The sequence below is a fragment of the Ursus americanus genome, chromosome 21 (assembly GCF_024610735.1).
Source record: "Ursus americanus isolate L20-20 chromosome 21, mUrsAme1.1.p, whole genome shotgun sequence".
NCBI classification, from domain to species: Eukaryota; Metazoa; Chordata; class Mammalia; order Carnivora; family Ursidae; genus Ursus; species Ursus americanus.
Window position 1 is genome coordinate 8,855,902 of NC_142147.1, and position 23,491 is coordinate 8,879,392.

At 52.4% G+C, this 23,491-nt stretch overlaps 1 protein-coding gene across 3 annotated transcripts in view; it reads left to right on the top strand.

Annotated features, from left to right (window-relative positions):
* Positions 1-23,491, top strand: part of NOD2 (nucleotide binding oligomerization domain containing 2) — a 35,636-nt gene that overhangs the window by 7,280 nt on the left and 4,865 nt on the right. The window contains exons 3-10 of one of the 3 annotated variants that reach the window (XR_006781281.2): positions 6,813-6,918; positions 9,427-11,242; positions 14,827-14,910; positions 15,128-15,211; positions 17,496-17,579; positions 19,473-19,556; positions 20,285-20,368; positions 21,976-22,070. Coding sequence is in view for 2 of the 3 variants with exons in the window: in XM_045806758.2 (XP_045662714.2) it covers positions 6,813-6,918; positions 9,427-11,242; positions 14,827-14,910; positions 15,128-15,211; positions 17,496-17,579; positions 19,473-19,556; positions 20,285-20,368; positions 21,976-22,059 (2,426 nt within the window). In the remaining variant the exon portion in view is untranslated. The remainder of the gene's footprint in view (positions 1-6,812; positions 6,919-9,426; positions 11,243-14,826; positions 14,911-15,127; positions 15,212-17,495; positions 17,580-19,472; positions 19,557-20,284; positions 20,369-21,975; positions 22,071-23,491) is intronic. The other 2 variants (XM_045806758.2, XM_045806760.2) reach the window with 2 other exon arrangements.

The following is a 23,491-nucleotide window of genomic DNA, read 5'->3' on the forward strand; positions in this document are numbered from 1 at the left end:
TCAGAGTTGGGGTGTAACTCCCCCTGAAAACGCCATGCCATGAGACTAGAAAACTGTCTGTTGGGTAGTTGTGAAACTCTTTATTCATTTTATCCCAAACAGCGACCCTCAGGGCTCTTGTGATAGAGAACCGTCACTGACATCCCACCTTATATATTGGGGAACTGATGCCCAGAAAAGTGGTTTGGTGGCATGGAAGTTCCGTGTTGGACCTGGTATCTTGACTCGCTCATTCATTGTTAATTTATACATTCGTTTATTCAGCCAGAATCTTTTTTTTTTTTAAATATTTATTTATTTGAGAGAAAGAGAGAGAGTGAGCACAAGTGGAGGGGGGCAGGGGGAGAGGGAGAAGCAGATTTCCCCTCTGAGCAGGGAGCCTGTCATGGAGCTCGATCCCAGGACCCCGAGATCATGACCTGAGCCTAAGGTGGACGCTTAGCTGATGGAGCCACCCAGGCACCCTGTTGGCCAGAATCTATTTAGATGCTTACTCTGTGCCAGGCTCTTAAAGCGTCTTGTGCTCAGTAAATAGGCACTCCGTAAATACTTGTTGGTGAAACACCTCAGTTATTGAATGTATGAATGAATGAATGAATTGGAATTAAATGGCAGTGTTAGGATGGGCTGAACTGGGGGATTTTTTTAGTTTTTATTTATCTATTAAAAAAAAAGTCTTGGGTGATTAGGTGAGTCTAGGTAGAGACTGATGGGATAAGCCAGTGTGTCCTCAAGGCTGTTCTAAAGCTGGCTCATATTTACAGAGCACATGTGGTGTGGCCCCTCTTGTTACTCATTAGTGCGCACAAAACCAACAATTCTACCCTGAGCACCAGGTCCTTGAGCCTGGCCCTGCGGGGATTACAGACAACATGTTCATTGTTGCACCTGCACTGGTGCCTTCTGTGGTCTGTTGTGGAGATCGAATCAGCCCATTTGGGAAGTTAAAGGATTGTGTCTTGTCATCTTTGGTCAAGTGGTCAACATGGTGGTCTGGTCTGGACGCTCTGAGCGGTTTAGAGGAGGCAGCCCCGGGCCTAGAGGAGACAGGGCATGCATAGAGGAGGTATTTGGATGGATGAAAAAAGAAAATAGGGTAACTCATGGGCTAAAGAAGAAATCATAATGGGGGGCGCCTGGGTAGCGCAGTCATTAAGCGTCTGCCTTCGGCTTAGGGCGTGATCCCGGCGTTCCGGGATCGAGTCCCACATCGGGCTCCTCGGCTAGGAGCCTGCTTCTTCCTCTCCCACTCCCCCTGCTTGTGTTCCCTCTCTCGCTGGCTGTCTCTCTGTCACATAAATAAATAAAAAATCTTAAAAAAAAAAAAAGAAGAAATCATAATGGAGATCAGACAATAATTCAGAACCAAACAGTAATGAGAATCTGATTTATAAAAATGGATGGGGTACAGTTAGAGCAGAACATAGAGGGAAATATATAACCTTAAATGCTAATATTAGGAAAGAAGAAAGCCTGCATTTTAATGAGCTAAGAATCCACCTTAAGTAAGGGCTGGGTAGACAGCAGAAGCACCCATTGCTGGGACTACGCAGGGCATGTGGTGGACAAGACATCTGGGGGTCGTGGGAGTTTCCCAAGGGACTGGACGGCCTGAGGTTTTAAGTTTTTGGAAAGGCTCTCTGAACCCCTTTTGAGCTCTGGCATTCTATGGTTCTTTAACGTGGTGGCTTGCCTTCAGTGGCTGAATTTCTGATTCATTGTGGGTGGAGCTTGTGGTATGTCCGACTAACATATCCCCCCAATCCAGGACTACCTTGTTTACTCTCAGAAACTGACCTTGTAATTTCCTATAAAGAGGCAGTTGTCATGGATTGCAGGTTGGGGACTGAAAAATGCTGTGGAATGAAACAAAATGCAAGTTGAAGAACTAGATCCCTAGAAGACCCGCTGCTACTATTTACTGAGGGAGTGCCTACCACAGGCCAGGCACGGTCCATAGCCCTCTATGGTCGTGATCTCTAAGCCACACTACAGCCTTCTAAGGGTATAGTGTTGGCTCCCCTGTTTCTTAACAATGAAGAAACTGCCCAAACCACCCATCTGGGAAGTGGCCCAGCTAGAGTTCGAATCCAGGCCTGATTGTCCCCAGAGCGAATGATCTTCTCTTTCTGCCGTGACATGTGGGGCTTCGTGCGGTGACCTCAAGCAGTCGGGCATAACAGTTGTTAGCAGACCCGAGGCTGTAAAACCAGCTCTCCATCTGACTCTTGCACCTAAAGTTGCTAGGGTCGGTGTCAGACTGAAGTGCTTGACTCTTTTACAATATTAATCCCAACACCTTTAACTTGGGAAATGTAGCATGCCTGCAGAAAGTGTATACTTTCATATGTCGTGGTATAAACATGTTCCCTTCACCCACACAAAGACATAGAATGTTACTACTTCTTTCCTCCATTGCTACCCCTAGCCTGACTTTTGTGTGAAATCATTTCTTTGCTTTTCTTCATAGTTTTAATACCTTATGCAATAATTCTCCAAACCATGTGTTTTGTTTTGGGAAAGTTCTAGCAAGCCCAAGCATAGCAGTGTCAGGAAAGGGGAGTCCTGCCTCTCCTTCTTGGATGCGGGCTCCCAGGAGCAGGGAAACAGAACAGGGCCTCAGGGACTTGGTCTTGGTTTTACCTTCTGGAGGCTTGAAGGGCTCCTGCTGGGAAGTCAGTGGGCAAGGTCATTGAGCGAGTCCCGAGAAATTCACTACAGCTGGAGGGTCTGGTAGGGCAGTATGAGTCAGGGGCCAGATGTCCAGGAATAGTCAGAGGAAGTGTGCAGTTGTAAGCTTGTCCGAGGCTCTTCCAGCTCCCAGGAATCGGGCCAGGCCAAACACTTTGGGGGTGAAATGGGTGTCCTCAGCTGACCCAGGCCACAGGGGTTGAAAGAAAGAATGATATTAGCCTGTAGTGTAGACAAGCCAAATATAGAGAAGGATTAGAGCCAGGCCTGCCTGGACATCTAGGAAATAATTGCTTTGGACGTGTGTGAGTCTTGAGTCACGTTGCTCCAATCTGCCTCAGCTGGCGGCCCTCTGCTTCTGGTAGAGCCATCATCCTGAGATTTCCCTTCACAGTCCTCTTGTGCTGGTTTTCCTGTATCCTGAGTAATATGTCTTCCTTTTTCTTGGTTTGTTCTATTCTGGGATATCATATCTCCCACATACTGTAAAGTGAGTCTATGGGAGTTAAAATTTTAAGCTCTTCTATCATTAAAACTTGCCTCGTATTTGATCAATAATTTAGCTGGGTATAAAATTCGGGGTTGGTCATCATTTTCCTTCAGAATTTTGAGATTATTACTCCCTTGTCTGCTCTCTTCCAGAGAAGAATTCCTAGAATTCCAAAACTCTTTTATACTTCTGGAAGCATGTGAAATTTTCTTTTGGCCCCCTAACATTCTGTAATGTCACAGTGATGTGCCTTAGTGTTTTTCTGTTGTGCTGGTCACTCAAGGGGTGCTTTTTTTTTTTTTTTTTTAAGATTTTATTTATTTATTTGACAGACAGAGACAGCCAGCGAGAGAGGGAACACAAGCAGGGGGAGTGGGAGAGGAAGAAGCAGGCTCCTAGCAGAGGAGCCTGTTGTGGGGCTCGATCCCAGAGCACCGGGATCACGCCCTGAGCCGAAGGCAGACGCTTAACGACTGCGCCACCCAGGCGCCCCACAAGGGGTGCTTTGAATCCAAAAACTCAGATTCTTTTATGTTCTGGAAGATTTTCTTGATTACTTTATTGGTGATTTCTTTCTCTTTTCTCTCTTCTCTGTTTATGGAACTATTTGAATTTTAGGACTCCTAGACTGATCTCCTAATTTTCTTCTCTTTCTTGTCCGTTTTCTTTCTCTGTGTTCTTTGCATTACTTCCTCTATAATATCGTCCACTTAACCTTTAAACACTTGCACCCTTGTGTTTTTCATTTTTGCTATCACTTTGAATTTCCAAGAGCTATTTTAAAATGTCTATTTTTGGGGCGCCTGGGTGGCTCAGTCGTTAAGCATCTGCCTTCGGCCCAGGGCATGATCCTAGGGTCTTGGGATCAAGCCCTGCATTGGGCTCCCTGTTCCGCTGGGAAGCCTGCTTCTTCCTCTCCCACTCCCCCTGCTTGTGTTCCCTCTCTCGCTGGCTGTCTCTCTCTGTCAAATAAATAAATAAAAAATCTTTAAAAAAATAAAAATAAAATGTCTCTTATTATAACATCCTGTTCTTGTTTTATGGATGCAATTTCTTGTCTTACTTAAGGACCATAACGATACAGCAGGTTCTGGTTTTTTGGTTTTGTTTTGTTTTTTGTTGTTTTTTCGGGGGGGGGGCAGATGTTTTTCCACCCTGCATAACCTTTTTACCCTACAAGTTGCTTTCCCCTTCCCAACTTATTTGGCCTCAGCCTCTCACATGAGATTCTTTCTTTGGGCATATGATGATCCTTAGCTTGCTGCTCATGACCGAAACAGACTCCTTAACACTTACTGGAAACTCAGAGCCTACAGGTGAAACTTGTCTGCCTCCAGTTTCACTGTAGACATTTTGGGCAGTGATGGCATTTGTACCTTTAGACCTTTCCTCCTAGGTTGGTCAAGTTGCTAGCCTGGAGGTAAAGGTCTGACTGTCAGAGTTGCGGGAGCCCAGTGAGTAAGAGGGCTGGGCACTGATAGTGGTGGGGAGAGGTCTCTGCGTTCAGCACTCATTTTGCACATGGTCATTTAAACCTTCTTTTGGGGCACGATGCCCACTTCCTTTATTGTGCCTGGTGCCTCCCAGTCCAGGGACCCTGTTTTAGCCTTTCCAGAATATAAATCTCCACACTTTGCCGTGGCAGGGCGGGGACAGTTGCTGTTGGCTTGGAGTGGTTAAGGGGAACCGGAGATCTGTTTTATAGGCCACATTGACTCAATCCTCCTTAATTCAGTCATTTCCTTTGGTTCTAGAGGTACCTGATACTCTTCATTCCAGAGATCTTTATAGATTCCAAAATGCATGTTGTGTGGTTTTCAATCTGGCCACTGTTGGCTTAGGATCTGGCTTTCTGGGCTCTTCTAAGTCTATTACTGTTCATTCCTTTGGCAAGTCCTTGAATGCATGCTCTGTGCCAGGCACTCTTCTAGGTGTTGAGGAAACAGCAGTGAACAAAACAGACAAAAATGCTTGTCCTGGAGACGCTCCTGTTCCAGTGCAGAGAGATGACAATAAGCAAAAGGAACACATGACAGGACACATTGGAAGGTGATGAATGTGCTGTAGAGAATAAGTAGAGTGGGTCTGGGGGTTGAAAGTTACAGGGGGTGGGGGTAGTGATTGCAATTTTAAATGGAGTGGTCAGGGAGTTCTCAAGAAGGTGATATTTGAGCAAAGACTTGAAGGAGGTGAAGGAAGGGGTCACATGGACAGCAGGAGAAAGGGCATCCCAGGCAGGGGGGACAGTCCCAGCAAAGGCCCAGGGGTGGGAGCATGCTTGATGTTTCCAGAAAACCTGAGGCTGGTGTTCTGAGTGGAATGAGCAGGGGGAAGAGCAGTAAGAGGTGAAGTGAGAGAAGTGAAGCAGGAGCCTCAAGGTCACAGACAGCACTTCGGTCTGTTTGGAGCCTTGTAGGTTATTGTTAAACTTGGGCTTTTGCTCTGAGAAAATGAAGGAAGTGTTGGGACATTTGTAACGGGAGACGTATGATCTGGCTTTTATTTTTAAAGAATGACACTCTGCCTGCAGCATTGAAAATAGATTCTGGGGACAGAGACAGAAGCAGGGACACCAGGTGGGCAGCCTCTGCTGTTTTCCAGGTGAGCAATGATGGTGGCTTGGGCGGTGGCACAGAGGAGACGACAAGAAGGGGCAGCGCTCTCTAGCTGTGCATCCAGTGGGGTAGACTCTGGCCACATGCGGCTATCGAGCACTTGAAATGAGGGCTGGTCCGCAGTGGGATTCTGTTCTGAAGACTCAATATGAAAGAAACAATGTAGAATATCTCAGTAATTTTTTTATATTGACTTCATGTTGAAATGGTAATTTTCTGGCTACATTGGGCTAAATAAAATATATGATTGAAATGGATTTCATTTCTTTTTACTTTAAAAAAGGCTACTAGAAGACTCAACATTACAAACACGTCTTGCATTTGTGTCTACCCTCTAGGCAGTGAGGATTCTCCTTCTTTTGGGCTGTTCTGGATACGCGTTCAAGCCAACAGGATTTGTTGGTGGATCGCAGAGGAGAGGCTTCCAGGGTGATTCTAGAAGTTTGGGGCTGAGCAACTGGAAGGGTAGAGTTGACATTAGTGGGAAGGAGGAAGGCTGCAGGTTTGGGGGTGGGTGTAGACGAGGAGCTTGGTTTTGGATATGTGAAGTCAGAGGTGTTTAGGGGACATCGAAGTGGAGATGGTGGGCAGGCAGTTCTGGGTGTGCGTGTCCAAGGTTCGGGGGAGCAGTTCAGATTGGAGATGAAAATGTGGGGGTTGTGTTCAGGGATGGTCTTCCAAGCCTCGGGGCCCCATGGAATCACCTGTCTTCCAAATGATTTCTAGCTTTCCAGAATTGTTTTTCCTATCCTTGGAGGTTGATAGATTTATGTTATTTTCTCCTTAAATTATTCCCTCTTTTAGTGGGAGCCAGATCGGGTGCGTATGTGCAAGTGTTCGCTTCACCACACAACACCTAGTGACTTCTTCAGACCCCTCTTGCTCTGGGGTGTTGTTCCGGCCTTTTATTGTGGTGGAAGGGAGATGCCTATGAAATTGTAGGGATCGGTAGAAACCTTCCCACTCTGTCTCCATCCGCCTTTCTGGAAAGATACTGACTTTTGCTCTCCCCATAGGCAAGGAGGCTTCTCGATCTTGCCACAGTGAAGGCGAATGGGTTGGCTGCCTTCCTTCTACGTCATGTTCAAGAATTGCCAGTCCCGTTGGCCCTGCCTTTTGAAGGTATATATATATTATGTTCTTCTCAGTTCATCCGAAAGGGAAGGAAAGGCTGTAGGGATTCACGGTTAAGAGTGAATTTCACTTACTGGCCGTAACTCAGTTTCCCGAGGTCAAGGATAAACCACCACTGACTCACTGGGCTATTGGGAGGATCGAAAGGATTACCGCGTGTAATATTAGGGTTAGCTTTTATTATTTCCTGAGTTGCACAGTGATGACTGGAGCTTACTGTGCTCTGAAGCGAAGGCAGGTCTTCCTCGCTAGCCAAACTCTTTTTATCTGTGCTGGAAAGGATACGCTTTTGAGATAGGGCTGTTATCTCTCGATTTCTGCAATTTAACTACTCACTATCAGACACTCCAGGACCAAATGGATTTAGATAACATGGTATCTCTCTCGTTGCACGTGGCCACCAGCCCAACTCAGGGACGGGAGGGGCTTGGATCCCACAGCTGGAACTAGGCAGGCGTCCTTGCAAGGTGTTTTATTCAAGGCATCTGTGCTTTGTGGCAACCGTGAGAAATCAGTGTCATCTTTTCCACTTTATGGGTATGAAAACTGGGGCAAGGAGGGCGGGGGTCGACATGGGGAGGATGGGTCCGGTTTTATACCGTCTCCACCAGTGCTTCTCCTTTTCTTGGGAGAAGAGATCGTCAGTTGTAAAGAGAGGGCGAGAGGCTCGCGTGTCTTGTTCCCGTATCACCATAGGGATTGCTCACTGGCAGTGAGGGCCCCCGAGCTGTGGGTGGCGCTAGCAGATCGATTTACCACCCTGGGCTCTACCCTCTGGGCAGCGAGCATGCCTGCTGGAGGGACGGCTAGAAGCCAGTGCTTGGCACCTCGGTGAGCACCATCTCCCTGAGAATAGGGCACAGACATCAGTGTCCCAAGGGGCTGGTCCGTATGGAGCTCGGTGCCCGGGTTGGGCCTTGGTTAGTGTGGGCTGTTGATATTATCAAGCACAGCCGGCTTTCATGCATCGTAACTCTGTGACATGATGCCAGATTCCCCAGGGTGACCAATCCAAAGTTGATGCTTGACCTGTGTTTGTTTGTTAAAATGAGAGATGGTTGCTTTTCAAGAGAATTTTATATTGGTGGTGTCTGGAAAACCTGCATTAGAACTCAGGGTAGTAGAGAGGAAGGTATATATTTTATGGTGTCTACGTTGAGTGCTCCTGGTATAGCCAGGGGGCATTAAAAGCAATGAGGGTCATCAGCTCTGGGGACAGAACACGGAACACAAGCACAGCGCAACTTCTCTGGATGACCGTGAACAGAGCCTTGGTATGCTCAGTGTGCTCTGTGAGAATGACTTGTTAGCTTTTGAGTTGAGAACAAGGGGGCCGGTCTTTGGTTGGGAGCAGTGAGGCCATGATGCTCGAAGGTCCCCCCGCCCTGGGGGCTCTGGACTACCACTTCCCCATTCCTTGAAAGGGGAACTAACCCCTGATACAGCAAGTAATCTGCCCACATTGCTTATTAGGACGGTAAAGGAAAAGCAGCTGCCTTGTGGACACACCCTATGCGCGAGAGGGTTGCCGAGGGTTCTGTGAAGAGGATGCGGAAGTGAACCTTGATCAAGGACTCTTGTCCAAGTGCTCGACCCGGGCACTCCAGTGACCCGGAGACCAAACAGGGCGAAGTCCACGTGGATTATTCAGGATAATGTCCCTATCTCTGTAGTTGAATCACATTTATCTAGTCCCTTTTTTGCAGGTAAGGTAACTTCTTCACAGACCCTGAGGATTGGGACCCGCTGCTCCTCTTATGCCTCCCAAACCCCTCAGTATCGCGATAACAAATACCATCTTTCGAGAGCTTACCATATGTCAGACGTTCCTCTAAATTCTATCTTCTCTCATTTCCTCCTATGACAATCCTTCAGGGTGTGGATTGTCCCTAATTTTGGAGATAAATATACCAAGGCGGTAAAGGTTGAGTGGCTGGTACAAGGTAATGATGGAGGTGGCTTTCAAACCCAGGCGGATTTCAAACCCTGACTTCAGAAACGGGGCTACCAGGCTTTTACACCTTGTGTTTTTCTTTAGAAAGACCCAGCCGAGGTTGAGGGGCCAAGAGGCCATGTAATCAATATGGCGGGACAGGCATCGGCATGCAGGCCTTCTGATCCCAGCCCAAGGCTCCTTCTCATCCACAGCTCTTCCTGATGTCAGTAGTAATAATAATACCACTAGCTAATATCTTTTGAGCCCTGTGTTGGACGCCGAAGGAAGCACTTGACATGAATTATCCTAATTGCTCCATGTAAACCCTATAAGGTAGGGACCACCATTTTCCCACCTCCCAAGGTGGGGAGAGTCCCAGGCTTAGGAAGGTTATGTGACTGTCATCAAAGCCCGTAGTTTGCAAGTGGAGAAGCCAGGGCTGGCACGTGCTGGCTCTTCTCTCCATGCATCACATCACGTGCCCCCCATGTAGCCCCCTCTCTGTCAGATCCCACCCTCCCCACCATCCTACCTCATTCGCCTCCTCTTCGGTCTTCCAGATGCCGCGTGTAAGAAGTACATGTCCAAGCTGAGGTCCACGATATCCGCTCAGTCTCGCTTCCTGAGCACCTACGATGGGGCAGAGAATCTTTGCCTGGAGGAAATATACACAGAGAATGTTCTGGAGATCCGGACAGAGGCGGGCCTGGCCGAACCCCTGCGGAAGAGCCCTGCGACCCTGGGCCTGGAGGAGCTCTTCAGCAGCCGTGGCCGCCTCAATGACGACGCCGACACGCTGCTGGTGGTGGGCGAGGCGGGCAGCGGCAAGAGCACGCTCCTGCAGCGGCTGCACTTGCTCTGGGCCTCAGGGCGTGACTTCCAGGAGTTTCTCTTCGTCTTCCCATTCAGCTGCCGGCAGCTGCAGTGCGTGGCAAAGCCTCTGTCTGTGCGGACGCTGCTCTTCGAACACTGCTGTTGGCCCGACCTCGGCCAACAGGACGTCTTCCAGTTCCTCCTTGACCACCCCAACCGCGTCCTCTTAACCTTCGATGGCTTTGACGAGTTCAGGTTCAGGTTCTCGGACCGCGAGCGCCACTGCTCTCCGACTGACCCCACCTCTGTCCAGACTCTGCTCTGCAACCTCCTGCAGGGCAACCTGCTCAAGAACGCCCGCAAGGTGCTGACCAGCCGGCCCGCGGCGGTGTCCGCGCTCCTCAGGAAGTGCCTGCGCTTGGAGCTCTGCCTGAAGGGCTTCTCGGAGGAGGGCATCGAGCTGTACCTGAGGAAGTGCCACCGGGAGCCTGGGGTGGCCGACCGCCTCGTCCGCCTGCTCAAAGCGACCTCGGCCCTGCACGGTCTGTGCCACCTTCCTGTGGTCTCGTGGATGGTGTCCAGATGCCACCGGGAGCTGTTGTGGCGTGGCGGGGGGTCCCCAAAGACCACCACGGATCTGTACCTGCTGATCCTGCAGCATTTTCTGCTGCATGCTTCCCCGGCAGGCTCGGTGCCCTGCGGCCTGGGGTCCGGCCTGCTTCGAGGCAGGCTCCCCAGCCTCCTGCGCCTGGGCTGGCTGGCTGTCTGCGGCCTGGGCACGTGCTGCTACGTGTTCTCCGCCAAGCAGCTCCAGGCGGCGCACGTGGGCCCCGAGGACATTTCTCTCGGCTTCCTGGTGCACGCCAGGAGCGTCGTGCCGGGGGGCGCCGTCCCGCTGGAATTCCTGCACATCACCTTCCAGTGTTTCTTTGCAGCCTTGTACCTCGTGCTCAGCGCCGACCTGTCGCAGTCCTTGCTCCGACAACTCTTCAGCTGTCACGGGCCGCGCAGCTCGCTGCTGGCCCGGCTGCTGCCCCCCATGTGCGTGCCGCGCCCCGAGCGCCCAGACGGCGGCGCCGCGGCTCTGCTGCAGGAGGCTGAGCCGCACAACCTCCAGATCACGGCAGCCTTCCTGGCGGGGCTGCTGTCCCGGGAGCACAGGGGCCTGCTGGCCGAGTGCCAGATGTCCGAGAGGGCCCTGCTCCAGCGCCAGGCTGGCGCCCGGGCCTGTCTGTCCCGCAGCCTCCACGAGCACTTCCACTCCATCCCCGCGGCCGTGCCGGGGGAGGCCAAGAGCGTGCATGCCATGCCCGGGTTCGTCTGGCTCATCCGGAGCCTGTACGAGATGCAGGAGGAGCGGCTGGCCCGGGAGGCCGTGCGGGGGCTGAAGGTCGGGCACCTGAAGCTGACGTTCTGTGGCGTGGGCCCTGCAGAGTGTGCCGCCCTGGCGTTCGTGCTGCGGCACCTGCAGCGGCCCATGGCTCTGCAGCTGGACCACAACTCCGTTGGGGACGTCGGTGTGGAGCAGCTGCTGCCTTGTCTCAATGTCTGCAAGGCTCTGTAGTGAGTGTTGCTGGGGGGTGCTGGCTGGCGGGGGGCAGGATGCACTGTGGGGGCTCCGCACGGGACCCCGGGAGTCCAGGCCCGCCACCCCTTCGGTGCAACCCCAGCCGGGCCCCTTCCGCGGTCTGGGCCTTAGTGTCATGGTGATGACGACAGCCACGTCTATGGAGTGTCCTGCGTGTCAGGCGCTGTGTTGCACACTTCCCGGAATTAAGTCCTTTCCTCTCTGTGAACACCCCGGGCTGACTCCCCGTTATCCTCCGTTTGAGGCCCAGAGAAGCAGAGTCCCTGGTCTAGAGCGACACAGGAAATGGCAGAGCGGGGTAGAACAGATCACATCTTTCCGGTGACAAGTCCTTGCTCCCCACAAGCAGCCTGTCCGCGGAGAGGTTTCAGGGGCTCCGCGAGAACCTTGAAGTGACGTGCAAAGTTTTGTGTCATATGTGTGTGTTATTAGGAACTGCCCACAAATCAGAGGTGATTTAGGCCCCATGAGAGATTTTAAAATCCCAGTGAGATGCAGATTTCAGGATCCAAGAGCTGGAAAGTGGCTGCAGAGTTGTGCCTGCCCTTAAGGCCACAGGAAAGATTTTGCCGTCACCTGTACTGCTCCGGAGCCCCGTCTGGAGGTGTGAGGTTTCCCCCTTTGGAACGTCTGTTCCAGCACCCGCAGGGCCTCTCTCCATGTGTTGGGCCAGGTGAGAGCAGAAGGCATGCCCAGGTCTGGCAGCCAGCCTGCCGCAGGCTCCCCAGCTTCCTTTCCTGCCTTGAAAGGGCAGGTCCTGCTGCCTGTTTAAAACCTCCGAGGGGGCAGAAGTAGTAGCTTAATGTTAATATCTACTCACAGCTTTCTGGGGCTTTTGGTCTAACCCAGATGATCTTATTTGACCCTAAGCAAGGGACAAGCCTCTCCTTGAATGTATTAGGAGGGCATAACTTCTCCTGGCCAGAGCAGCAAGATTTTTTTGTTTTCTCTCTGGAGCAAACGTATGCAGATCTATTAGAAGCTGTGGTGGCCTGTGTGATCCCTTGCATAGGGTCTGTGGTCATAAGTTTATAAATACAATGTAATAATAACACAATATGTAACATATTTTATATAGTTCCCATGTATATTATAGATCATAACTGTTATGAATTTATCAGGAAGAAATAGCTGACACATTTAAATTGGGTGATTTGCAGAGAGTTTACTAAAGGGACTGTTTACAGAGGCTTGAACAGCAGTCAGGAAGAGCCAGAAGGGACAGGGCAGGGTCCTGGGGCCAGTGACTGTGAGGGTGGGGGTGGGGAAGGCCTGGAGAGGCAGGGCTGGGGGGGCAGGTGTGGGGAAGGCTGCCTGATAGGAGCTGAGGCTACAGAAAGCTGAGAGAGTGGGGGCCCTGGCCCTTCCTCCCCTTCCCGCTTGTGCCTTGACCACCCAACCGGGAGCCAGCAGGGGGTGCCCGCTGCTGTCGTCCATGGGCATCAGCCCCTCAGGACCGAGAGCCAGGTAGACAGGGGAAAGTGGATCTGGCCAGGCAAATGGAAGACGGCCAGCACCATACTCTATTTCCCCAAGAAGGAGGAATCCCCGTATTTTCACTCAGGAAGTCTGAGACCTCTCTATGGGAGTCAGTTTCCTGATCAAATATGAATGTTTTTCTGGATAGTGGACCTGTCATTCTCAAGGGGGTCCTCGAGCCCCAAGAGGTCGGAACCTCTGGCCTGGATGATCCTGATAGACCAGTCCATCCTGAGAATGAGTGGCTTCCCTCTCCTCAGTTAGGGAAAGCCCATGTCACTCCCAGGATGTGTCAGAGGGCTGCAGGGAGGCTCGAGGTCTGTTTCTATTTTCAGAGGAGGGTGAGGAGGGTCTGGCTCCAGTGCCCTGCCTGTAGGTGCAAAGGGGCTTGTGGAAATGCAGATTCTCAGGCCTGTGCCCAGCGATTCTCATTCCCTGGGTGTGGGGTGGTCTGTGGGAACCAGCTCGATTTTTCCATGAGCCATAAAAGACCTTGACCAAGTTCTGCTCCTTTCTCTCTGTACCGAAATTGCCAGCGCTGTGTGGGAGGGGAAAGGACCTTGAGGTTGCTGCTTGGGCATTTTGCCTGTGCGTGTGTGAGAGAGAGACAGAGACAGAGAGAGACAGAGACAGAGGCTCTGGACGGCGGGGGGGGGGGGGGCCTCCTCTCCCCCAGAGCCATACTGCCTCTCTCCCACTTGAAATGTTTCCATGCCAACAGAAAGTGCTCAGCCTCCAGGAAACCTGTCTACAAAGTATCCCCATCTAGGTTTCTTTAGACCCTGGCTCTGACTCCAGGCTGCTGGCTTTCACAGCTTTTTGACCATGACCCACTGTGAGAGAGAAGGAGCAAGTGGGCGCACAGGCATCTAAAACTGAAACAAAAACTTCACAAAATGACTTTCCGGTGTAAACTCGGATGCATTCTGCCCTCTTCTGTTCTTTTTCCCTTTTAAAAATGCTGCTAGGACCTTCAGAGTTGATTTCATGACCCACCAACGGGTCATAGCCTGCAGATTGAAAATCACGGCTCTAGGCACCCACAGAAGGCCTGGGGGGAGAGGCAGGCAATGTCGTGCTCAGGGGTGGGCTTTGGAGCCGGACCTCCTGGGCCCAGAGGCTTTAGGCGCTGTGCAACCTTGGCGCGGTCACTGCACTTGTCTGTGCCTCAATTTCCTTCCCCTTAATAGACATCATCATGGTACCTACGTGGTAGGCTTTTGTGAGGATTAAATACCTTTGCTTTTGGGAAGTGCTTGGGTGAGTTCCCGTGCAGGTGCTCCGTGAGCAGTCGTGATTACTGGGAGCCTCTACGCCTGCCACGTGCTCAAGGGGCTTTATGTGTACTGTCTCTTTAAATCTTACTCTCCTGCAGCCAGGTGGGGTGGGGAATACCATCTCCCCCTTTTTACAGAGGAAGGGAACAGCAAATAGCTAGTAAGTGGCTGCTAAGGATCAGAATTTCCACTGAGGGATTCTAGAGCCCACGTTGTTAACCTTTAAGTTAGGGTCTCCCCCATCTGCCAGAGGATGGGGGTCATGGGTGCAGTTGTTAATGTACACAGATCCCTGGGCCCCACCGCCCCACACAGACAGAATCACCAGCTCCAGGGGAAGGACCTGAGAGTCTGTATTCTAGAGACGCTTTTTGAAGATTTGGGGGACGCTGCCCTCTGGTACCCACCATCACCTCCTGCGGGGGAGGGGCCTGGCTAGCTCCCACCACATCGGCCCACCTCGGAACATTCTGGGAGGCCTCTAGGAAGATCATTTCTGGGCTACAAAGCTGGAAACAGCGCCTTGGACTAGGCCGGGGACCCCCTAGGACCCCAGTGTTCTTCAGCAGGAGCTCTGGGTCCCTGCGTGCTGAGCTGTCCCCCACCTGGGGTGTGAGGTCAGCACCCTGGCCAGGGATGGGGGCGTGTCCTCTTTTCTGGGGTGCTCAGTGCTTGCGGTGTTTCCCAGAAGCCCAGAGGCTGGCGCTTTGGGCGTGAGTGAAAAATCTCTTTGGGGGTCTTGTTTATGTGATTTTTCTCTCATCAGCTCCGTTTTCAAATTTGTTTATCTTGCCTTTTGTCAGCTTGCGAGATAACAACATCTCAGACCGTGGCGTCTGCAAGCTCGCGGAGCACGCAATGCACTGCCAGCAGCTGCAGAAGTTAGCGTAAGCTGGGCTCGGGCCGTGGACGTCGGGCCCCGTGCCCCCTGCCACTCTCCAGGTCGTGCCACAGCGGTGGCGGCTGTGAGCGGGGCTGGGAGTGTCTGCCGGGTCGGAGGGTGTGGGCAGCTCCTGTGCTGAGGCGGCCGGCTACCCTGGGCTTGGGTGGTCCCCGACTGCTGTGCTTTGTTTTCCATGGCTCCTCTCTTTCGGAACTTTCCAGGCTCTTCAACAACAAACTGACCGATGGCTGTGCGCACTCCCTGGCCAGGCTTCTTGCGTGCAAGAGGAACTTCTTGGCGTTAAGGTGAGCCCGGGGCTTTCCTAGGCCCTGGAAACTGCCTTTCTTCTGCACAGCGGGGTCGGCTCGGTCTGGTCTCGGCCCTGGCTCGGCGTCTGCTGGGCTGGTGATCTCCTGGCTGCAGACAGGGCCAGTGTTTCCTTGGAGCAAGCTTTTGCCCATGCTGTGACCCCCCCCCCCCCACCAGCAGACTCTGGACTGGCTCTGCTGAGAGCTTCTTGCCCTTTGACCTTTAGGCCCCGGGGCTGAAGAGGGTTTCCAGGACCTTTTCCTTCCTCGTGTCTAAGAGTGTCCCGAGCTCTTTGGGGTTACCGAGCTCCCTGATGGACGTTGAGCACGTCCTGCGGGCGGAGACGTGCGGCAGTCCCGTCACCATGGCGGTGGCAGCCAGTCCCCGAAAAGCTCTCAGAAGGTCCTTTCAGCGCTTGGAGGGTGCCGGCTTTGTAATCCCGCCTGCGAAGGCTGTGTTTCTGCTGCTCTTGGCCATCCTGGCTCAACTGGAGCCGCTCCTGACACCCTTAAATCACCTCTCCTGCTGGCCCCTGGCTTGGCCTGGCTTCTCTCTCTCTCTCACTCTCTCGCCTCCTGGATTTATGTGGCGGTGAAAGAAGGCAAAGCGAACAGTTGCCTTCGTCCATTCTTTCTACCTGCTGGGCTGGGTTTGAGGATGGGAGCTCCATTTTTAAACTGCTGACCAGTTGGTCAGTCTCAGGCAGGGCTGCGGAGGCCAACCCCGAGGTGCCTTTCTGTGCAAAGGGCTCTTCTGCCACCACCCCCTGCTTCCCCAGACTCAGAACCCTGAGAGCGGCTGTGGCCAGAGGCCAGGGAGGGCCATGGGGTAGTAGGAAGGAGCCACGCTCATGACCTGAGGCCTGGGTTTGGGGCTAGAATAGTGGGATAGTTGAGAGCATGGGGCTGGCTCTGGGATCAGACTGACCAAGGTTTGGGTCCAGGATCCCTGAGATTTGAATCTTCCTTTGCTGTGTGAACTTGGGTCAGTCCAGTGTCTCTGTGACTCTGTTTCCCCTTCTGTAAAATGTGGATAATAATTACGGCTTCCTTATAGGTTGTTGCGATGATTAAATGAGTTAGCCTACATAGAAAGGTGGTACAATGGGGTCAGTGCTTTAAGTAGCGAGCTCAGTGCCTAAAAGATGGGGAATAATCACAAAAGTTCTCAGTATGTTTGTCCAACGGTAGTTCAGGCCTCTGAGGAGGGATTAGATGTACAAGACATTCGTCGGGGAAAATGCCAATGAGGGGCAGTGGGGGAGGGCGCTGGGGGAGGCTGGGAGAGTCAGGAGATGACCCCAAGGCAGGTCTGACCCTGAGTGAGGGGCAGGGGGAAGGAAAGAGGACTGGGAGGAAGCATCATGGCCTTCAGCGCGGGTCTGAGAGCACAGATGGCGGCAGCCAGTCCTCCAGCCAAGTTTGCCCAGCTGAGTCTTGTGTCTCCCGGTCACTGGCTGAGAGCCGCCTGTGGGAAGCGGGCCTCAGTACAGAGGCGACCTTGGGTTTCCCAGGCCAGCAGCAGGGCCTGTGGTTAGAGGTGTGAGAGGCCACCACACTCCTTCTCGAAGGGAACGTGAGCCACTCTAGCTCACAGCCCTATGGCACTGTAAGCTAGAGTGGCTTCAAGGGTCTGAAAATTCTCTAAAAAGAAGAAAGTGTATAATTAATTCTAGGAAGCCTGGGGTTGTAAGAGTTCTGGGGACCTCCCTGAAACTCTCTGAGCTATCTAGGTGTGGCTGAAGCCTCCCCCCTCCAACCCCTGCTCAGGGGGATCCCCTTCCCTCTCCCAGCGGCTTGGGTCTGCCCTCTTTCCAGAACAGATGAATGTTCCCTGCAGCAACTGCGGACCGGGAAAGCTGCAGGGGGCATGGAGTCTAGCACCAGCTGGTGGCTGACACAGGAGGAAAAGGTGTGACAGTGAGTCACCCTCCATCCCCTGGGGAAACCACCTCCTAGGACACCTGCCTATTGTGCCTCCTGCCCGTACCTGTCACCCTGCCTTGCAAGACGGGTTTCCCCCATTTCTTTCCCTTTGCAGCTGGGAAATGAAGTAGCGAGAGTCATTCCTAAGTTCCCCAAACAGAATAGAAAAGGACATACACTCACTGTTGGGCAGGCAAGAGCGAGAGGACAGGCTCCTGCATCCTGCAGAGATGTCCTCAAAGCTTTTCTCCACGTTTCTATGTCTGGGACCCACTTTCCCCACCAGCCCCGGGCTTTCTGGGCACTCCCATCCCCCTGTCCCGCATTCTCTTAGCCTCCCTACCTTCCTTTCCAGGCTGGGGAATAACCACATCACTGCCGCAGGAGCCCAAGTGCTGGCCGAGGGGCTCAGAGCCAACGCCTCCTTGCAGTTCTTGGGGTAGGTTGGATTCTGGGGCAGAGGGACCCGTGTGTGTGGGGGGAGTTGGGGGACTTAAAGGTAGGTGACTGGGTTCAGCAGGAAGGCCCCAGAGGCAGTGGGAGAGAGGGGGTGGCCCTTGGCTGCTTTGGTGCTTGTCTTTCAGTCAATAAACAGGAAGTTCAGGATGTTGGGGGGGGGCAGTGCCCATGAGCCGGTGGCAGTGGGAAGCCCTCTTGTCCTCGCTGGGGCCGGGGCTGTGCTTCTAGTCTTCGTGTGTCCATCAGAACGACTTGGGAGCTTCTGAAGAATGCCATTGCCTGGGCCCCACCCTAGACTAATAAAATGAAATGCCCAGGTGCAGGGCTTAGGAATCAGTCATTTTAAAAAGCTCTGCAGAGGATGTGCGGTCATCGATGAGAAGCAGGGAAAGAGATGGAGGTGTGCAAGACTGGAGACTGGCCCCAGGTTGGAAGGGGGCTTCACTGGGTCCTTCAGAGCGCGGGTTGCTGTGGGCCAGGCCAGGCCTTCCAGGGAGGGCAGAGGAGTCAGATGTGGGCTGGGAGGGTGATCCCACAGACCACAGGTCCCCAGGGAGTGTGGGGGGTGGGGGAGGGGCGAGGGGGTTTCCTCTGGTTCCCTGGCCAAGTGACCACGCCCCAGGATGGCATCCGTGCCGTCCCCCCTCCTGTCCCGCCTCCCCTGCTGTGAGCTAGGGTCCTTTGGATGAGAAATGGGAGTTTGAGGGCCCAAGGCTATAGGAAGAGAGACTAAAACCTTAAGGTCCAACCCATTTCCTAGGTGGGCGAGCTGCCCCCAAGCTTGAGTGATCAGCACCTTTCCAGGCTGCATGCCTAGCCCCACAGAGTCCAACACAAGCGCGGCCCCAGTCCCACCAAACTCTCTCCTGCTCGGGGTCACAGCTAGTGGATGTGGGGCATTCTCTTTCAACACGTGTTTATTAAGGCACCTGTCTGGACCTGGCACTGGGCTCAAAGCGCCAGATGCAATCCTCTGATACAAACTGTTTTGCATATTGGTTTTTTCTTCTTGCTTAACAGTATCTTTCATACCATAATGACCTCATTTTTAAACGACAAGCTGCTTAGTATTTGAAGGGCTGGATGGCTGTAATCTATTTAACCGGGCTCCTGTTGAGACGCACTGAGGTCGTTCCAGGTTTTTTGCAATCTCCCCGGGACACAGAGCAGTGTTGGTCCATAGCCAGGGCTCAGGAAATATTTACCCGATGAATGAAAGTGCAGTGAACCTCTTAGTTCAGCCAGCTTTGCTCACATGTGCCCATCCAGGTCCGAGCTCACTTCCCATGTATAAAACAGCCAAGTTGCAATGTCTGAGCTGGGCCCCACCTTTGAAAAGGGAAACATCCACCCAAACTGCAGGGGGTCCGAGGGGGATGACCCTGGAGGTCAAGGAGTTTGACACTATGAAGGAACAGGGGACGCTAGGGAGGAGCAAGAGAAAGAGCTGGCTTGTGGGAAAAGAGTGAGACTTGTTTTGGGTGGTCCTGGAGGGTAGTTGAGGACCTGCGGGTAGCAGTCACTGGGAAGCAGGTTTGACCTGAAGGTCAGGAAAAATGTCACAACCCTGTGAAGTGCCACTGAGAGTCAGTTCCCTGTCCCTGAGGGCATGTGCTAGGGGGGCCTCTACTGTTCTATAAATCTGACTGAAAAATGTGAGTGCAGTTTGGCCGTCCCTCCAAAAAGGTGGAGGCAGGTCCACTTTGGTGGGACCTAGGAGCCCCACTTTGCTGGGACCTAGGAGACCCTTCCGGAATGGGGTGGTCCCGCTCCTCCGGCCGGGGACATAGAGAGGAAGGGCATTCTTCACGCATGTCTAGAACACATAGCAGTTGCTCACTGACCGACTGACAGAATCTGTTGGCCTTTTTAGGTTGTGGGGCAACAAGGTGGGTGACGAGGGCGCCCAGGCCTTGGCTGAAGCCTTGGGGGATCACCAGAGCTTGAGGTGGCTCAGGTAAGCTTCGGGGCTGCATGGCCATGGGGAGCCAGCATGAGGAGGGAGGAGCCTGGGCCAGTTTGGAAAGTCCTTCATTTGCTTAAACTTTGTTTTTATCTCCCCATGTTAGGCAGTGGGTTGAGAAAAAAAGACTCTTGGATTTGGAGTCAGGACACTGGAGTCGTTCTGGGTGACTTTGGAGTGTCCCTTCTCCTCTCAAGGGCCTTGATTCCCAGGGGCAACGTGGTGGCTCAATCAGTTAAGCATCTGACTCTTGATTTCGGCGCAGGTCATGATCTCAGGGTCGTGAACTCGAGCCCTGCGTCCAGCTCTGCGCTGAGCGTGGAGTCTGCTTAAGATTCTCTCTTTCCCTCTCCCTCTCCCTCTGCTCCTTCCCATTCTCTGTCTCTTTCTCTCTGTCTCTCTCGATAAAAAATTTAAAAAAACATTCTGAAACGGTTCTTCATTCCCTATCTATAAATTAAAGATTGGGGGCTGCATCAGCTATATCTCAGGGACCAACTCCAGTCCATTAATAGTGGCCACCCAGGACATCATGTCGAGAAGGAGTCTAAGGCTGCTTCTGGGCTTCATCAAAAAGAGCCCTGTAATCAATCAGTAACGTCTGAAATGAAACAGACTAGGAAGCTGGGCCACGTGTGTCCTGCATTTTGCCCTTCTTGGCTTAGCTTATCTCTGAGGTCCCTCCCTGCCCTGACACATTTTTGTTTCTTGATTCCATTCAGCCTGGTGGGCAACAACATTGGCAGCAGGGGTGCTCAAGCTTTAGCATTAATGTTGGAAAAGAATGTGGCGCTGGAAGAACTCTGGTGAGTTGGCGGGGGGGGGGGGGAGGTGCGGGGGGGGGCGGGGGTCCCCTGCTCTGGGGAGGCAGATAACAGCCTTTCTTCATTCCCAGGCCTCCTCCGTGGAAGCGGTTAAAACAGAGCTGGGTAATTGAGCGGTTGGGCTTTTGGGTTTGTCTTTCTCTATGTCCTGGGTGGCATGAAGCATAGAGAACCTGGCGTGTAGGTACGAATTCTTTTTATGTGATTATATTTATGGGTTTGTACACTGCCTCCGTGTGGCATAATGGTTGAGAGCAGAGACTCTGGAATCCAGCCAGCTGAGTTTCCAGGCCTGCTGTGATCTCGGGCAAGTCACCTAATAATCTCTGCATCCCAGGTTTCTTACCTGTAAAATGAGGGGATGACTGCTTTCAGCGGCATATGTTATTATAGTCATATTGTTTTGTTATTTCTAAGTTTTGTTATTTCTAAGTCGAGTGGCGAAGAATACCAGAGAGTAGAGTGAGGGTCACCTTGGAAGGGGGAGCGGGGTTTGGAGCAAGTAAAAAGGTGAACCATAAATTGTATTTACATCGTTGACTTGAAACTGATTCTGAGTTTCACATCCTTTCTGGTCTGGTCTTCGTATGCCACTAGTCTGGTCTTCGTATGACATGTTCTGGGCAGTCCCTGATTATATCAGGGAGATCAAATTCTGCTTTCTGCAGGAAGCAGAAGGGCATTGAAACCTATGATTGTTGTCACAAAAAGGATATCTTGGTGGCCTTGGCTGCCGGCAGGGCTCCCTGCTGACGTCCCATTGATTATATCCCGATTGGACTTTACCACTTGGAAATTCTCGTTAGAGGCAGGCCTCACCTTTGGGTGTATCAATTATGACTCCATGATTAGGCTGCAGGTGAGGGAAAAACTCCGTGTCCAGTGGCTCGAACAAGTAAAGGATTTATTGTTCTCCTGACCAACCAGTCTGGGGGCAGCCGGCATGGGGCTGGTGTAATGACTCCACCAGGCCAGCAGGGGGCGGGGACTCTGTCTCTCTGTGTCCCTTCACACCCGCAGTTGTGGCTTCAGGGTCAAGGTTGGGTGTCTCACAGCCCCAGATGGCTGCTGTTGAACCTGCAGTACTATTTCTATGTCCCTAGATTCAGTCTGTATATCCAGGAAAGGCAGGAGGCACAGGCCAGTGACGTCTCTCTCTTTGAAAGAGCATTTCCAGGAGCCCCATCTGCCAGTGTCCCCTTCTGTGTTAATGGCTGTGTGGATGTCACTGGCTGACCCCAGCCATAGTGGAGAGTGGGAAATGAAGCTTTTTTTTTTTTTTTTTTTTTTTTAAATCAAGCACAGGGTTGCCCAAATACAATGAGGCTTCCATTCATAGGAAAGAGAAGATGACTATTAGGTCACTGGGACATGAGGAACCCTGGGGTGAATTCTCTCCCAGAGACACCCCCGGGATTGAAAACCCTCACACCCGATTCTCCCTGTTCTCGCTCTATCTGTAAACATAGATTTTCGGAAGTTGGATTTTCTATCTGGGATAGGGGGGCAAGGGGGTTAATCCTTAGGGCCGTCATCTTCCGTAGTAAGTGTTACCCTATCAACCGAATTTTCTCCCTTGTTCTTGCCAGCCTGGAGGAGAACCATCTCCAGGATGAAGGCGTGTGTTCTCTTGCCAAAGGACTTGAGAGGAATTCAAGTTTGAAAGTTCTGAAGTAAGGAACCTGTAAGCAGGAGCCGGGATGATAATGACTGGCCTCGTTGGGGGACCGGGGCGGGGGGTATATCTGGGCAGCTTCCCGCACGGCTAACTCACCCAGGGTGACCTGGCAGAAGTCGGCTTATACTGTAAGGGTTCCCCCAGACACAGACGGGGATTCCAGTACAAGTGGTTTACCGGGGAGGTGGTCCCAGGACACACTAGTGAGAGGCCAGTGAAATGAGGTGGGGGGGGCAGGCATCCAATAACAAGTGTGTCATCAGGCAGTTATCACCCCACTTATCACCGAGGGCGGCGGGGCTCAGACCTGCTGGGGAGCCCCAGGAGCCCCTATCCCACCGAGGAGTGAGGCAGCAGGGGTATCTACCCACCAAGGGCCTGTCCTTCATCGCTGTGTGTGTGGGGATATGATTTTCCAGTACTTTCGGTTTCCCCTGCGCAGGGCTGAGCACGCTCCGGGGGTCCGTAGGGAGGCCTCAGGCAGAGGGTGGAGGTTCTGCCAGCAAGCAGCCCTCAGAGTTAGAGGGGAGAGCTGAGAGCATATGGGGGGTTGCCGACGGCATCTGCTATGGGGCTTACAGGACATGCCCACCCCCTCTCCGGGAGCCATCTCTAGCTCGGGCAGACATCTTCTCCGTCATCTCTGGTGGTTTCTCTTATGCAGGCAGGCATGCTTGCGTTTATTCATGTGTACGTTCATTCATCTCCTTGTTGTGCAGCCATGCCTGCATTCATCCACTTATGTACTGATGCAAGAAATATTTCCAGAGCACCCACTGTGCCAGGCACTGCTAGAGACCCTGACGATAGAGTGGTGGGAAGAATAGAGCCCCCTAGCTCTTAGATTCTAGTGGGAGAGGCAGATAATGAACAAGTAAGCAAATACACAAGATTATTTGTAATAAAGGCTCTAAAGAGAATTCAAGGGAAAGATGTGTCAGGGAGTGTCTGGAGGGGCAGGGTTGCAGCTGTCTGGGCAAGGCCTCTCTGGGAAGGTGGCATGGGAATTGAAACATGAATAACAAGAAACGTTATTGTTCTCATAATGCGGAGGTCTCAGGAACACACACTCCAGGTGGACTGAACAGCAAGTGCAAAGGCCCTGTGGCAGAAACAAGCTTGGTGGTTTTGGGAACAGCAGGCAGGGCCTGTGTGGTTGGACTGTATGTAGGGGAGGGTGGAGGGAGGAAGGAGCACATAGGGGCCACATAGGCCTCAGAGCCATGGGAAGGATTTGGGGCTTCACTCTAGGGGCCTTGAGAAGCCTTTGGAGGATTTTAATCTGGGCCTTGACATGATCTGATTTACATCATAACAAGATCATTCTTGCTGCTTTGTGCAGAACAGAGGGGAGACGGGTCAGATGGAAGCGGGGAGACCAGTCAGGAGCTCTGCTGTCTTCCAGGCGGGAGATGAAGGAGACTTGG